Genomic DNA, 18,251 nt, shown 5'->3' on the forward strand with positions numbered 1-18,251 from the left:
GCTAATAGGGTTCAACTGCCGTGACGTCACTTCCTCCGTATAGCAATATAGTAAATGGTTCTAAACTATCGGAACAATGGCGGACGCCCTTACGAAATACTTCTCCGACGAGCATAAAAGTGTATCCAGAGGAGAAAGACATTATAAATCTGATCACATGACATGTGAAAAAGATCCAGCCAGCATGAAGAATAAAAAGCACATATTATCTTCTTTGTTTAGAACCAAGCTGCTGGTTTCTGGGCGGACGTGACATCAGACTAATGAATCCTAGTATAATAGTTCTGGCCAGAGTACAAAAATGTGTTTTGGCATTGTGCAATATAATATCCAACCACGTCATGTCTATCATATAGGTGGTTCGAAGATGACGTCACTCAGGTCTTTGTTATTGTTTTTTGCCATCCGCGTTTATGAGTGTAATGCTCACTGAACTGTATTAACCTGACTATAAACGTTCATGGATACACACAGTTTTGTGTGTTGATCCGTTATACTTCCGGATGGCAATGTTATGAGCTTCTTATCCAAGCGCATACTATCTATAATGGTGTTCCCCGATTTGAATACACATTCGTTGTGTTCATATTTTTAGATTAAATTTTACTTTGGATTTTACTAAGCTATTCAATTGCAATCTGAAAAAAAATACATTAAAAAAATTGTGGTCAGAAAACTCGTCCTTCTAATTTTGATCGATAAAAATGAACATTTTCTTTGCAAAAACTCTCAAACCTGGGACTTATATACTACCGTTTTTTGAGAGAGCAGGTTACATATTGGAGTGATGATGGCCGCCTCCCATACTAACTACATTAAAAACTATAAACTATAGACGAAAATAATATATTATTTCTTCGAATTTTTTTCCTGACCCCCTGCCCACCCAACAGTGATTGGGTAGTTGGGTCTGCTATCTGGACGGAAAGTACTTTCTAATAGACTAGCGTTCTATCAAAAGAATAGCAAGCAATTGCTATTTTCCACTTCACGCTATAGAAACCGAGATAAGCATCGGCTTCTTGAGCCTAATGGCTCTGAATGACATTTAAAAAATACTAACTAGACCAAAATACTATATTACTTGGAATGTTTTATGGGGGTTGGGGGTGGGGGGGGGGGGGGTGAACGGCCGTAACGTTATTAGAATGTCTGGCCCGTCTCCGATGGCGAATGGAGTCAAGCTGAATCAAGCCATTCGTTTACTCTAGGCATCAATCACGTGGTTTGCTATCGTTATACATTTGAAGGCTGGTTTTTCCAAAAATCGTTAAGTCGATTTTTCTACTTTTTGATATTTTCTGTCTATGAGATAGAATAAAATGTAAACAATATTTTAATCATAAACTGACACACGAATTTCCTTATAGATTTATGTGAATTTGGAGTTTAAATGTGATAAAGTGATAGACTAAATGAGAAATTTCAGAGGAAATAATCCTCATTATCGGGGGAAAAAAGGAGATAGAGAGTTTTGGAAAATAAGCTCTTCAATTGGATCGTTCTGTCTTAAGAAATGAAGAAGGAATTCCGTATTTATCAAAAGTGTCAACAACCTTACGTGTCTAAATTGAATAAACCGACCAATCGTATTGATGGAAGCCCAGGATGTTTGCAATACTTTGTAAACAATTGGTCATGTATTTGTTTGTTGGTTTGTTTGTTTTCTAATTTAGCAGTGCAGTCACTATTTTGCGTTGGTTCGTGAATATTAACATAACAACAATAAGTCCATTAAAAAACTCCAGCTTTTACACATTAAAAAAAACTTGAGCTTTTATATAGCGCAATATCCTCTAAACGTGTTCAAAGCGCTTTACAAGGAGTCTTGACCAAAAGCAACAAGTAACATGTAGAACGAGACATGACACCTTTTAGGCAATGTTATATTTTTATCCGCTGTCAATGGCCAGGTACTCATTTTACACCTGAGATTAGGTGAGAGAATGTGAATAAAGGCTCATGTTTGAGAATTGTGTCTTGATGAGGGTCATTTAAATCGACTGATATTAAAGGACGAGTTTTCTGGTCAAATTTTTTTTATACCAGAAGTACGACAGGTTGAGCATTTGCCGACCCGACAATCCAAGAACTTGGCCTGTTGTCTGTCTGGATATAGCGTGACGTATTGATTAAAGTTTAAAATTAGTTGCTATCGACTGGAGTGGGGCTTTTGAGCCCGCAACTTTCCATATTTGATATTACGTTCTTCTATTGTTGTTGTTCAAATTATTTTTCTGCATGTATTGTAAGTAATATAACGCATTTTGATGTATCTAAGTGCGTGTTTTAAGTGCAGATCTGTGTTTGTGTTTGTTTATGCCTGTGTATGTGTGTGCTGTGTTTGTATTTTAATGTGTGTATATATCCATGTGTGTGTGTGTGTGTGTGTGTGTGTGTCTGGTGTCTTTGGCAGTTTGTTTGATGTGGAATTAATAACATCGAAATAATATTTGCAGGACCATGTTTGCTCGCATCCATTAACGGCCATCTTCTCTCTTTGCTCCGATCCCTTACGTTCATCCGGCACGTTTTCTTATTATCTCCCTTGACCAATTCACGGAGCCCATAATTTTTGTTATTGCCCGTGTTTGCTTTTATACATTCACATGTTATACGACGCCCGAGCACATTCCGGTTACACAATACACCGGAATTGAAAGCACACACACACACACACACACACACACATATATATATATATATATATATATATATATATATATATATATATACATATATATATATATAATATATATTATATATATATATATTTTATTATATATATATATATATATATATATATATATATATATATATATATATATATATATATATATATATATAACGACAATAGAGCCGTAATCTGGAAAAACCCATATTTAGCACTTTGGTCAGAAAACGCGTCCTTCAAGTATCGATCGATTTAATAGACCCTAGAGGCAAATTTCCCCTATGGGATGAATAAAGTGAATTTTTTGTTTTATTTATTAGTTTTAGAGAATATTTTTGGCCAAAGTAACAAAATAAGCAACTTTTTGGCGCAGTCTTAGCTACACTTTGGATCTTAAGTCCTGTGACTATTATGACGTACTCTGGAAAAAAACAAACATATTGATACATTTGGCCAGAAAACTCGTCCTTCTATTATCGATCGATTTAATTGACCGTCATCTTGGCAAATTCTCTCAAACCTGGGACTTCGCTCACATGGCCAAAACCGTTTCACATATTTCTAAATAGATGCATATTATGGTCCCATCCAGTCTTAACGCATCCGTTAGATATTTCGGTTAAGCACACACAGGAAATGAAAGGAGGAACGAATAGACGATATTATAACAGTCTTAAGTAATAAGATCTAAAGTGTAGCTACCAAAACAAACGCCAAATCTTAAGTAATAAGATCTAAAGTGTAGCTACCAAAACAAACGCCAAATCTTAAGTAATAAGATCTAAAGTGTAGCTACCAAAACAAACGCCAAAAGAATTGTAATACGCTTCAACTGTCGGGACGTCACTTCTCTCGTAATGACGCATTATTAACTTAGTAACTGGTTCAAAACTATCGGAACAATGGCGGACGCCCTTTTGAAATACTTCTCCGACGAGCATAAACGTGTATCCAGAGGAGAAAAACATTATAAATCTGATCATGTTTTGACTTTTATACATTCTGATCACACATGACATGTGAAAAAGTTCTCGCTAGCATGAAGAATAAAAGGTACAGAATTTCTTTGTTTAGAACCAAGCTGCTTGTTCCTGGGCGGACATGACATCAGACTATTGAATCCTATTGGGACTACTTCAAACAGTCATTGTAAGAAGTATCAATATCAATTATTTTTCGTTGCTTAAGTTTTAAACTTTCATTCATAACGTCTATGAATTGCTGGGTTCAGACCGACTTCTATTTAAGATCTTTTGTTCCAGATCTGTGCGGCTATGTGGTCTTGAGGTACGACACTGGCTTTCTGATCGGAAGGTCCTGGGTTCTGCCTCGCTCGGAGCATAGTTGAGTCTTAAAAAGGCTCTTTACATTCAATTTCTCACCGTACTCATATGTAAAATGAGTACCTTAACTCACTCAATCCTAAATATTTTATTACCTTTCAAAATTGGAAAAAATGTATTTAAAATGAGCATGTACATAGATAGTTTTATTCATCTACTATTGACATGTATAAACTAAAAACATTAGCTTTGATACTACGCCTATAACTTGTCTCAGAAAAATGTAATAAATAGGGATGCGGTTAAAAGTAACTCGGGTAAACTACGGATATAGTCGGTGTTAGGGTTGAGTGAGTTAACAGCATTGCTCTGTCCGGAAAATGTAATTTAGCTTCGCAGGCGTCATGTCTCGTCCTACGTGTCAAGTGTTGCTGTTGGCCTGGGACCCCCAGTAATGCGCTTTAAGACGTCGAGTGGATATTGCTCTATATATAAAAAAACTCTCAAACTCTTAAAACTGTCGACCTTTGTCTCATTATACCACCCTCTTCTCTTCGTCTTTGTCAATAAACCAGTCCAAAATATACGATTCTTACACTTTTCCTTTTTGGAATTCCGGACGTGTTCGACAAAGTTCGATTTCCGAAATGCAGGATTGTAAGAAATCTTTTAATCTACTCCTTAATCGATTCCGATTTCGTCATCTCCGGGTAAAAGAAATTTTCAAAAATATTCAAACAATAATAATAATAATAATAATAATAATAATAATAATAATAATAATTTAAATAATAATGATGATGATAATAATAAAAATAATAATGATAATAATAATAGTAATAAAAATGATAATAATAAAAAATGAATAATAATAATAATAATAATAATAATAATAATAATAATAATAACAATAATAATAATAATAATAATAATAATAATAATAATAATAATAATAATAATAATAATAATAAAAATAATAATAGTAATGGCAATAATGGTGATAATAATAATGATAATAATAATAATAAATTAATTAATTGATTAATTTTTGAATTTAAGCTGATCTTATCAATTTTTATTTCTCTATTTATTTATTTATCAATTCATTTATTTGTTGTTTTTTTTTTGTGTCTTTAGTTATTTATCTATTTATCTATTTATCTTTTTAACTTTAAATTGTCATGTGGATATAATTTTTTCCATTAATTTCATGATTTTGTAGACTGGTTTGTAAATGTCGACCAGTAAAATGCATGACATCTGAAAATATGTAAAATAATAATTTATCAGAGACTTATGTATACTTATTATCGTTGTTGCTTTTATGATTATTTTTGTCATTAATATTTCATTGTACTATGAACTTTGTACATTTATGATTCATTCGATCATGACCAGTTTTCAATTACCAATATTCTATGATAGTATTTTACATATTGATATATTTTTCCTGACATTCAAAGTTGTGTAAAACCGTCTGTGAATGATACAATGCAAGCTATATGAGATTCTGTAATTATAAACTATTGTATAAGGCATTTAAAGGATAATTCCTATATTAAGCCTTTAGTAAGATAAGATAAGATAAGATACTTCTTTTTTTCAAAAATCTAATTCTAGTGACATTTAACGATTTATACTCTGACATCAAATATCATTATTGTAAACATGATATCATTACGCGTTGATATTTAGGGAGAGGGATGGAATAACATTTCCTTTGGATGAATAAAGTACATTATTATTATTATTATTATTATTATTATTATTATTATTATTATTATTATTATTATTATTATTATTATTATTATTAGCATCATCATCATTATTATTATTATTATTATTATTATTATTATTATTATTATTATTATTATTATTATTATTATTATTATTATTATTTTTATTATCATCATCATTATTATTATTATTATTATTATTATTATTATTATTATTATTATTATTATTATTATTATTATTATTATTATTATTATTATCATTATTAGTATTATTATTATTATTATTATTATTATTATTATTATTATTATTATTATTATTATTATTATTATTATTATTATTATTATTATTATAATAATGGAGCAATGCGTATTGACCGCTAACCTTCACCAAGCATAATAAGAAAGAATAATAATAATACTAAATAATGCGACTTTTTCTGTCGACACTTTAAATTCTAAAATCAACTTTTAATCTCGACTTACTTAAAACTTATGAAAAGCAAGAAACATTATTAATGTCTCTGTCTTTATTCTTTTTTTTTTGTTGGCTGAAGAAGGGTTTTGAACACGAAACGTTCGGTAGTTGGTATTTTGTTCTTTTTTGAAGATGGTATATTCATTTTTGTTTATTACGTTTTACAGTCAACAGCTTCTAGCAGCCTAGTATCACTTAAAACTTCCTTTAAGTCCAGTGTTCGAGTATCCCTGTGAGTGGCGCACAGTTAATCTCATTGAAAAAGGCTCGTACTCAAGTGTAAGATATGTATCTGGACGTTAACAATGTTATCTCCGCCAGACAAAGAGTTGCAATATCGCCTGCCAGGCATTATGTCTTTTTCTACAAGCTTTGTGTTGCTGTTGGCTAGGGGCCCCTTTGTATAGTGTTTTGAGCACATTTATTTGATATTGCTCTATATAACCGCTCTAATTTTTTTTATTCTATAAACTCGTGTTTTATAAAGTGAAGCAGGAACGTTTTATTTATGACTATAGGCTTGTGATACGCTGTGGCATATATTTCGTTTTTAAAAAAAGTAAAAAAGTAGTCCTTCAGAACCTTTAGGCCCGTGGAGCCGGAGTTTATCCCTGTTTCTATAACGTGAAACGGACGATAGCAATTGCTTGCTACCCTTTTGATAGGAAAGTACTTACCACCCTATCTAAGAGACCCAGCTACCCATTCACTGCTGAGTAGACAGAAGGGTCAGACTGCTCCCGGGATCGATCGTGGTCTAAAACATGTACTTATGTACTTCCTTTATTACAATACTTCCGATACCATTTTATAAGAGGTTGGCTTAAAATGGTTCCCAATATTCCCTGGTAAAAACATAAAAGTAAAACCCCTTTCAATGAAATAACAAAATAAATTAGCTTTTTTATATAGCGCAATATCCACGAAACGTAGTCAAAGCGCCAGGGGTCCCTGGCCAACAGCAACATTTAACATTTAGGACGGGACATGACGCCTGTTAGGCGATATCACACTTTTTTCCGACAGAGACAAAGCTGGTAACGGCCATGGCCAGGTACTCATTTTACACCAGAGTACGGTGAGAGAATGTGAGTAAATAGCCCTTTCCAAACACTCAACTATGCGCTGGGCGAAGGTTGAACCCAGGACCTTCCGATCCGAAAGCGAGTATCATATCACAAGACCACATAGCCGCACATTGTTTCACCGTATCGGTTATAATATTTTTGAATGAAGAACGATCTAAGCCCGAGGCAGATTTCACAGCACATTCTGCAATCATTAGAGATGGGAAGAGTGTCCTTAATCCCACCATTAACCTTTCCAAGATTATAGAGGACAATATTTGTTTGTGGAAGAAAACATTTGAAGGCTGGTTTCCCAAAACTCGTCAAGTCGATTTTTTTTCTTTTTGAGATTTTCCATCCATGAAATGAATTAAAATGTAATTTTTATTTTAAGCATTAATTGACACAATAATTTCCTTAGATTTGTGTGAATTTGAAGTTTAAATATGATAAAATAATAGACGGAATGAGAAATTTTAGGGGAAATAATCCTCAATATCTCAAAACGGGAAAAACGGAGTAAAGGAGTTTTCTTCAATTAATATATGAAGTAAAAAATTTAAAGCAATGAAATGTAACCGATACGACGTGCACACATTAACAGGTATGATTACCGAACGAAATTACCGGCCCGTTTTAACATTGTTGGGCTGGACTATGTTTTGTGTTGGTCTGAGGGTATTTCCATTTCACCAATAAGTGATCTGATGTGCAAATACAAACACACCGCCTAGATAGGATACCATTTGAGAACGATAGTCACATACAACGTGTCCTTATTTGAAGATCTTAAATCTCAAATTATATGGCCTCAGTGATATAATGACAATTACTATCAAACCAACGTCAAATATTTTCTGTTGCAACAATGTTAAATCAATCTCATAATATTGTTATACCATATCGGCTATGATGTTTTTGAATCAAGAAAAATCTCAGCTTGAGGCATAATTCACAGCTCATTTTTCAATCATTAAAGCAAACATTGGCTTTAACCACGCCATTAATGTTTTAAAATATTTAAAGGTGTTACGTCACTTGCGACACATGGGGGTCATTTCAGCGCCAGTAAAAAGGAAGGAAATGAAATATAGATTTACAATTAAAAGCAAACAAGAAAAGAAAGACAAAGGGAAATTGCACTAATAGGGAGTAGAGGTAAATTCCAAGAGCACACTATTATTGTGCATGATTTGAGATCGCCTAAATGTCTCGTCCTGACACAAACACAAGCCCACACTAAGAGGAACACAGTCAAATGTTAACAAATCATATATTAAAAACAAAATACAATACATAACAGATAGATGATTTAAAAGAAAAAAATCATCTCCCAAAAATATAACCATACATTCGACTGTTTCCATCCCAGTCAAGGACTCTGGTCAGGATGAGACAAAACTAAGTAATCTCTTTCCAAGACAAAGACAGAAAGCAGTTGGAAAAGAGATATAGGGGGATAGAAGACACAGTAAGCATCCCCTGTCTAATGGGAGGTCAGAACCGCATCCAGCCGCTAACCTTTTAGTGGGGACCGTTAGGACCAAATATCATAAGAATTGTGCAAATGTTGGTAAAAGCATGAAACTTTGCACAATGAAACTTCTTATAATAAAGAATGATTTTTGATATAGAACTACTCTGACAGAGTTCCTGGTTAAACACAAGAGCTTGCTGAAAAACGGGAAAATTGTGGTATAAAATAAAATGGGAAACTAAAGTATTGAGAACGCCGTATTGTTTACATTTCTGTTCGCTGCGCTTTGCGAATCGGACGAACGACTTCACTTTTTGTCACACATCTCTTCCAGATCTATTATTATTATTATTGTTTAGCTTAACGAATTATTCCATTTTCATGAAAAATGAACTTGATAAGGTGGAATAATGTGAAAACATCTCCCGTTCGAATGATATTCTTTTGCTGTTATGACTTAGGTTCAACCGACCGCATTACTTACAGATATTAACAAGTAAGGACGGCCAAATTTATATTTAGAGACTGCCAAATATGACGACTTGCTCGAAATCACTTTTTGTGCCACTTTATCTCCGATCGATTATGTTGCTAATGTGAAATAAAATTATACCGTGAACATTCAAGTTTGTAAACATCCTTTGCCTTATACCATGATATCATATTGTAGGTTTCCACTGATATTTATATGGCATTCCTCCTACATTGCATGACACAGACGAAAATAAATTCATCAACTGTCATTCATTCTGAATTTTACTTTACGTCATTTCTACTTCAGTACTCCCAACATAGAGCAAAATACGGCATTTCATGTGTAAGCCTTGTCATTTATTCTGTCAAATTGGCCATCTGGCAATCATCGGTGTGTAGTGTGTGTGTGTGTGTGTGTGTGTGTGTTTGTGTGTGTGTGATCGCTCGTGTAGGCGGCAAATGTGTAGAAAGCGGTGACAATGATGGTTAGTCACCTTTTCTTAAACCGATAATGATGCTACACTGATACGGAACAAATGTGCGATGTCAAAAATCTGATTCCAACTCATTGCAAGTGTAAATCCAGTCTTTATGAGAACTGGATACATACCTTGTGTAATTGATATTATGGTTTCATAGTGATGGCATCTAATTTTCTAGTTTAAATATATGTGACCCATCGTCTCAAAACGGCATTATGTCGGAACGAACCAAATGCTTGAAAGCCGAAATAAATGTTAAACTGGTCAGAAATACAAATTGTTGCCATTAACACCCTAAAATATGGTATCCATTCTCTTCAATAAAACATGCAAACTCAACACAAGTCTGATATTTCTGGCTATTAATTCAATTTTCAACATCTTAACCAACCCGACCTTATACCGTTTTGAGGCGAAGGATCACATATGTCGGTCGTCAATAAAGATCATCCGACCTCGTTCTTTTGCGCCCCGTAACCGTGAGATTCTTCCTTTACATCCAACTTCTAAAATAAATACACCACCTTATCAGACCTAATCATTCTCGTTCTACAACGATACGTGTTGGTGTTGACCAGGAACCCTTGTAAAGCGATTTGAGCACGTTTAGTGGATACTGCCCTATATAACAGCTAAAGTCTCAAGTTTATTCTTCCCTAGAACAAAATTGATTATTTAACTCAATCTCAAAAGCAATAAGTATATATACTATATTTTATACATGTTTCCAACAAAAGGAGAGTTTTAGAGCAGCATTACGTTCCTATAGCTATAACAAGGATTATTTTTCTTCAATTTTTATGATGCAAAAAGCAAATCTGAAAAAAAAGAAAATATTCTTTGTGTCTTGACAAACAAATTTTACTGTAATTGATAATTTGAGGGTTAAATAGAGCAGAATTTGTTTTTGGAAAGGGTTAAAGAGAGCTGTATTTGTTTTTGGAAAGGGTTACAAAGAGCCGTATTTGTTTTTGGAAAGGGTTACAAAGAGCCGTATTTGTTTTTGGAAAGGGTTACAAAGAGCCGTATTTGTTTTTGGAAAGCGTTACAAAGAGAAGCATTTGTTTTTGGAAAGCGTTAGAAAGAGCCGTATTTTGTTTTTGGAAAGCGTAACAAAGAGAAACATTTGTTTTTGGAATGTGTTACAAAGAGAATCATTTTTGGAAGGGGTTAAAGAGATTGACAAATTGTTTTGAGGATAAGGGTTAACGAGATCAGTATTTGTGTTTGAAAAGCGTATAATGTTCTATGTCATAATCTGCCTTGGGATATCAGACGGCAACGGTAACCAAGACAAACATGGCTTCTCTTTTAATTGTAAAGAAATATTGTCGAAATTGGATTCAATAGTCTGATGTCACGTCGCCCAGCAACGGCGAGCAGCGTGTTTCTAAACAAAGAAGATTTTGTACTATTTATTCTTCATGCTGGCTAGAACTTTTCATATGTCATGTGATCAGAATGTATAAAAGTCAAAACATAATCATATTTTTATAATGTTTTTCTCCTCTGGATACACTTTTATGCTCGTCGGAGAAATATTTCATAAGGGCCACCGCCATTGTTCCGATAGTTTAGAGCCAATTACTAAGTTAGGTACTATGCGTCATTACGAGGGAAGTGACGCCATGACTGTTGAAGCCAATTGTCATGCACATGCGCAGAACGATATCCGTCTCACACGAATAAATGGGTCTCATTCGCTGGTATTTACCTTAGTTACCTCTTTACTCTCTATTACAAAGAACATTTTTTTTGTTCTTGTGGCGGTTGCTATGGTAAATATTGTCGTCTCAGTGATGGCGGATAACTTGGGGGCAGCGTGGCTCAACGGTGCGGACTTTAATCGTACCATAGTTCGAACAATACTTTGCGTTGGTATGGGAGCTTTTACATTATTGCAATAAGCCCGTAACAATCTGGGTTATCAGACCTCTAAATCGGTACACGTTGCACACAGTGTCGAAATCTTTGATATTTTGCTGGACTTCGAACAGTGATCTGACTATAAGCATATGTAGTGAACCGTTTTGATTCTGGTATGACGGTCCACTTTGTTGATGTAAATGATGATGATGACGATGATGATGATGATGATGATGATGTTGTTAATGATGATGATGATGATGATGGCGAAGACGATGATGATGATGATGATGATGATAATGACGATGATGACGATGACGATGACGATGATGATGATTATGTAAGAAATATCATAGCAATTATCTGGAGATCTAGATATTATATATATATATATATATATATATATATATATATATATATATATATAAAATAAAACCACACATTTATCCTCCTTTTCTTCTAACATTTGCATTTCGTAAGCCTTGTGATCAACCCATTCTATTAGAAGGAAGGATTTATTGACATAAGAGCGTCACGGAGAATGTTGAAATTTGCCGTCTGAAGTGGGCATTGTGGGAAAATCAATATCATACTTCCGGAACGCGACATGAACATCATTGCTTCTTTGACAATGGGGAATTATTTTACAGCCAGTTTTCCTTTGACAAAAAAAAAAAAAAAAAAAAAAAAACAACAACAAACCAAAAAAACAAAAAAAAAAACAGAAGAAAAACAAGGCAAGATAAAAAATATCACAAATGCACACACACGCACACACACACACACACACACATATATATATATATATGTGTGTGTTTCTCAGCTGGTTCCATTCGTATCGCCAAAATCGGAAACAGATAGTTATGATAGGAAATAAAAAATTCAACGAAAAAGAAATTCATTTTGGTGTTCCTCAGGAGTCTGTTTTAGGCCCAGTCTTGTTTGTTTTGTACACATCCCCGTTAGGATAAATTATTCGTGACCATAGGCTTGATGTATTATGTATGCCGACGACAGTCAAATTTACGACACCAATCCAACCAAACAAATTGCAACATTGATCGAAAATGTGAACAATGCCTAAACAACATACATACTTGGATGTGCAGAAATAGTCTCAAATTAAATGGAGACAAGACTGAAGTTGGTGCTATCGGGAGCAAAAACAACATCAAAAAAATCGAAAACTCCACGATCACAAATGGACAACAACAAAATAAATCTTGAAAACAACGCAACACTACTTGGTACCATTCTGGACTCTGAGCAGCACATGAACGATCAAGTGAAAGGCCTTAAAAGAAAACTTGTATTTGAATGGATAAAGATCAGCTCCATCAGAGACGTTATTACCCAACAAGCGTGCCAGCAGCTGGTAACTTCTATTTCATTCTCAAAATTGGACTATTGCAATGATTTCTCTTCGGTACGACGTCAGAAAACATCAAGAGCCTGCAAGGAGTTCAAAACAATGCTGCACGCCTTATCATGAGAAAAAAACGACGCGATGAAGCAACACCCCTACTCTTCAACCTTCACTGGTTGCCAGTGCGTGAGCGCATCGATTACAAGGCATCCACTTGCGTTTACAAATGCCTCAACAATCATGCCCCGAATTACCTCCAGGAACTGTGCACAGTTAATAAACTACCTCGGACACTACGGTCAGCAACAAACGACCTGCTTGAAATACCCATGACCAGATTAAAGAAAGATCGCTCTCCCACTTTGGCCCTCGTACTTGGAATGAACTCCACTCCCTGCTCCATTAAGAAGATCCCCATCACTGAACATTTTAAAAAATCGGTTAAAAATATACTACTTTCAAAAAGCCTATGCTTGTGATCAGCTTTAAATGCTTCTTGCGTACCTGTCATGAATGTGTTGTGTTGCAAGTGTGTTTAAGTGGTACGTGGATGAGTGTGTGTGTGGTATTGGCGTGTTTGAGGCAGTGGGTGGTGGGAGAGGATGGCTGTTTGTGTGTATGTTTCTCTTTCGATAACACAATTTTATTTGTAATGCGCCCAGAGCCTCCAACCATGGGGATAGGTTGCGCAATATAAATGTGCAATATTTTATTGTTATTATTATTATATAATATTTCTACTATAATTATGATCAACTTCTACAACATTGCTTAGAGCATTCGCTCTCATCAGGAAGTGAAAGTGAAAGTAGATTGTTGTGTTTATCGGACTGTAAAGTTCGATAAACACAACAATCTACTTTCACTATCACTTCCTGATGAGAGCGAATGCTCTAAACAATATTGTATAAGTTGATTATATGTATACTTGAAATATTTTATAAATGGCTTATATATATATATATATATAATGTATATATATATATATATATATATATATATATATATATATATATATATATATTATAATAATAAAAATATTGCACAATTATATTGCGCAACCTATCCCCCTGGTTGGAGGCTCTGGGCACATTACAAATAAAATTGTCGTATCGAAAGAAAAATATATATATACATATATATATATATATATATATATATATATATATATATATATATATATATATATATATTAGTAACAAAATTGACGTGACTCAGATCTTTGTGACTGTTATTAGCCAGCCATTTTAATGATTAGTACTCACTAAATTCTGTTAATCACACTATAAACGTGTAAGGTTACACATAGTTTTGTGTGTCGGCGCGTGATATCTGGCTAGCAAATGGCGTGAGTAATTTAACTAAGTGCGTGGCACTATGTTTTCCAAACCATGGTATCTGTTACTAAAATGCTATCGCATTTCCAATACCCCGTTCATTAATCCAGCACTATATTCAAAGTGGGCCTCGACAGGAAACTTTTTTAAAAGGCTGTTTAAGCTATGGAATACAGATATAAAGAAAAAATAAACACGACAGCTTCCAAAAATAACAACATATTGTATAGATAGTTCGAAGATGATGTCACTCAGGCCTTTGTTATTGTTTTTGCCATCCGCGTTTGTGAGTTGTTCTCACTAAACTGTATTAACCAGACTATTAAAGTTCATGGTTACACAGAGTTTGTGTGTTGGTCCGTTATACTTCCGGATGGCAATGTTGTGAACTCCTTGGCCAAGCGCATTCTATCTATATTCAAAGTGGGCCTCGACAGGAAATTTTTTTAAAAGGCTGTTTAAGCTATGGAATACAGATATAAAGAAAAAATAAACACGACAGCTTCCAAAAATTACAACATATTGTATATTGAGAAACGTTTCGAAATCAAAACAATTCTTCAGCAAAGACTAGTACAACAATGACAGGGCGGGGATAAATTATTGGAATCAAGGTGACCAGTTAGGGAGCAGGAAAAGGTGGAAGCTGAAGATCTAAAATGCTGGATGAAAAATAAAATTTTTAACAAATCATTTGTTCAGCCCATGAGGAAATTTGTCTCTAAGGGAATAACCCAGGCGTCAACCGCAGTGCAGCGCCGCAAATTGAGTGAGGGCGATGTGGTTTGCTCAATGCCACACAGCGGAGCGACGGGTGATCGAACTCGGTACCGTTCGAATAAGAAGCAAAAACCGTACCGCTAAGCCACGTTGCCCCCCACCCTCCCACACCCCCACCCCCTGTTAAAAAATACAGCTTCAGACAAAGCAGAAAGAGAGTTCCACGCTAATAGGGGAAAATGTGTTATGTAAAGAAACCCAGTTCCTATTTCATTGGAAGTGTAAAAACCAGTCTTCCGGAGGACTGGATACATACCTTGTGTAATTGATTTTCTGGTTTCAGAGTGATGGGATATTATTTTCTAGTCTAAATATAAGCTGGACGTCAATAAAGATCATCCATCATCGGTTTTTTACGTCCCGTAATCCTAAGATTCTGCCTATACATCCTGCTACTGAAATAGTTATGCCACCTTTATGTAACCTATTCATTATTAGTACTCGAATTATTTTGTCGTCCATTTCAAAATTTTTCAATCTTAACTCACTCAACCCTAACACCGACTATATCCGTAATATACACCGGGTTACTTTTACCCCATGCCTATTTATTACACTTTTCTGAGACAAATTATAGGCGTAGTATCAAAGCGTATGTTCTTAATTTTTACATGTCACTGATAGTTGAATAAAACTATCTATGCACATGCTCATTTTTAATATATTTTTTTCCAATTTTGAAAAGTACCTAAAATCTCTAGGATTGAATGAGTTAAACAGCTTGTATCTAAATTAATACTGATCTCTCAGAGTGGTTCAAAGCATAAATTACAGGATTTGTCATATTCTACAACATGTAATTTTCATGCTTTCAACCCTAATGTGCGGCTATGTTGTCTAGTGGTATGACACTCGTTTTCGGATCAGAAGGTCCTGGGTTCGAGCCTCGCGCTCGGCGCATAGTTGAGTCCTTGGAAAAGGCCCTTTACTCACATTCTGTCACCGTACTCAGGTGTAAAATGATTACCTGGCCGTTAACAGCTTTGTCTTTGTCCGAAAAATTGTAATATCGCCTAACAGGCGTCATGCCCCGTCCTACATGTTAAATGTTGCTGTTGACCAGAGACCCCATGTAAAGCGCTTTGAGCACATTTAGTGGATATTGCGCTATATAAAGCTCAATAAAGCTCAATTTTTCATATTCTACATCATATATAATTTTCATGCATTCAACCCTAATTTGCACAATTCAATAGTTTTTTTTTGGCTCGAATTCCCCCTCGAATAAACAACAATGAATAGGCTACGTATTGAGTCATCACGTGACATATCTATTTTTAGTACCGGGATGTATTGGCAAATTCTTATAATTACGGGACATAAAAGAGCAAAGAGGAATTCTCTTTATTGACGATCTGGCAAGAAAACCGCTCTGAAACCAGAAGATTAGTTGCACAATGTATGTGGACATTCCTCCGAAGGACTGGTTTCACACATAGGAACCAGAATACTCTTCAACAGTCGTAACGTCACTTCCTTCCTAAAGATGCATGGTAACTTAGTAACACTGGCTCTAAACTATCTGAACAATGGCGGACGCCCGTATGAAATCTTTCTCCGACGAGCATAAAAGCGTATCCAGAGGAAAAAAACCTCATAAATTTGATCATGTTTTGACTTTTACACATTCTGATCACAAGGCATATGAAAAGTTCTAGCCAGCATGAAGAATAAAAAGTAATGATTTTCTTTGTTTCGAACCAAGATGGCCGCCGTTGCTGGACGGCGTGGCATCAGACTATTGAATCCAATTTTGACATCACACTTATTTTGCCTATTTTTTCCCCGACAGAGACCTCATGGAAAAGTTGAATTGCGGTCACGAGCTCTTGCAAATCAATCAACACAAGCTGAGAAATTTCCAAATAAGACACAGTTCTGCGGTCCTAATATAGTTCAACAACTCTCTACCCCCCTTCGGAAAGCGGCAGGTGGTGGTGGCCAGGAAAATATGACAACACATTAGATTTTCGAGGGCCAAAGCAGCCCTTCAGTTCACTCTTAGTAAAATCTATATTTTAAAAAAAACAGATTTGAATTTTTATATTTGATTTGTTGATGAAAATATATTCTTGTATAAGTTATATTGGCAATTGCCTAAAATAAACGTTTTGAATTTTTTTAAATTGAATATATTGCGCAATATCCAGTAATGTGACCCACCGCATCAATCACTCATGGTGATTGAGATGCTAAAAGTGAATTTATTGTCAAGAACGTGAAAAACAAAAGTTGAGCATTTATATGGCGCAATATCCACCAAACGTGCTCAAATGTTTTACAAAGGGTCCCTGACCGTAAAACAACACGGTGAGAGAATGTGAGTGAAGAGTCTTTTCCAAGGACTCAACTGTGCGCCGAGCGAAGATCGAAGCCAGAACCTTCCGATCCGAAAGCGAGTGTCATACCACTGGACAACATAGCCGCACATGAAGCTTGGGCAAGGGCGTCGCCCTCGTAAACTCATAGCTGAGTAGTTTATTCTCGGCTTATTGATGCGGTTAGGTAAAACACCCACAACATCTGCCAGCCGGTACAATGTGCTAACAGCCAAAACTGTCTGAAATTTTGAACGTTTATAGTCTGATTGATAGAATTTATAATTCTATAACAAAATTATGAATATTCACTAAAAGTTCTCACAACGTATTACAAGGGGTTCCTGGCAGGAAGACGAGTGACAAAAAGTTAACCTAACGCTTTTAACAATCATAAAATAGAATATATTAAGCATTTAAGGCATTTGTATAAGTCGCGTGTTATCCAGTTAATGTACTCAATGCGCTTTACAAAGGGTTTTTAGCCAACAGCAACACGTGAAATGTAGGAGAAACCATGACGCCTGTAAGGTGATATTATAACTTTTTCCCGACAAGACCGCGCTGTTTACGGCTAGGTACTCATTTTACACATGAGTACGGGGAAATAATGTGAGTATATAGTCTTTTCTGACGACTCAACTATGTCCCTCTCACCGCTTAGAACGAAACTCAAATCCTAGGCCATTAGACCTTATAGCCGAATCGGACAATAAGTGACCACGCTCTGCGCGTTTGTACTTTTCATAAGACTTTTTATACACCATCATGCATTTTCTCTCGTCACAAGATATTTCAATTTTACCCTATGCGGACCTAAATAGCCGTAAAAGTGATGACATATGTGTGGCTGGCAGAGAAAACCCGAAAGATGCGCAAATTTCATGAATTGAGTTATATATATTATATAATATGA

General features: G+C 35.0%; 2 protein-coding genes across 2 annotated transcripts in view; one reads left to right on the forward strand and one right to left on the reverse strand.

Moving 5' to 3' along the window:
* LOC144971353 (uncharacterized) overlaps positions 1-18,251 on the forward strand; it is a 113,555-nt gene that overhangs the window by 94,823 nt on the left and 481 nt on the right. The window contains exon 6 of the mRNA XM_078912087.1: positions 16,810-18,251. This exon is cut by the window's right edge and continues 481 nt beyond it. Coding sequence (XP_078768213.1) covers positions 16,810-16,983 — 174 coding nt within the window. The 3' untranslated portion in view covers positions 16,984-18,251. The remainder of the gene's footprint in view (positions 1-16,809) is intronic.
* LOC144971352 (G-protein coupled receptor dmsr-1-like) overlaps positions 1-18,251 on the reverse strand; it is a 59,076-nt gene that overhangs the window by 36,938 nt on the left and 3,887 nt on the right. The window lies entirely within an intron of this gene.

Source organism: Berghia stephanieae, chromosome 4, assembly GCF_034508935.2.
Source record: "Berghia stephanieae isolate SIO BIC M18660-M18661 chromosome 4, UCSD_Bste_1.3, whole genome shotgun sequence".
NCBI classification, from domain to species: Eukaryota; Metazoa; Mollusca; class Gastropoda; order Nudibranchia; family Aeolidiidae; genus Berghia; species Berghia stephanieae.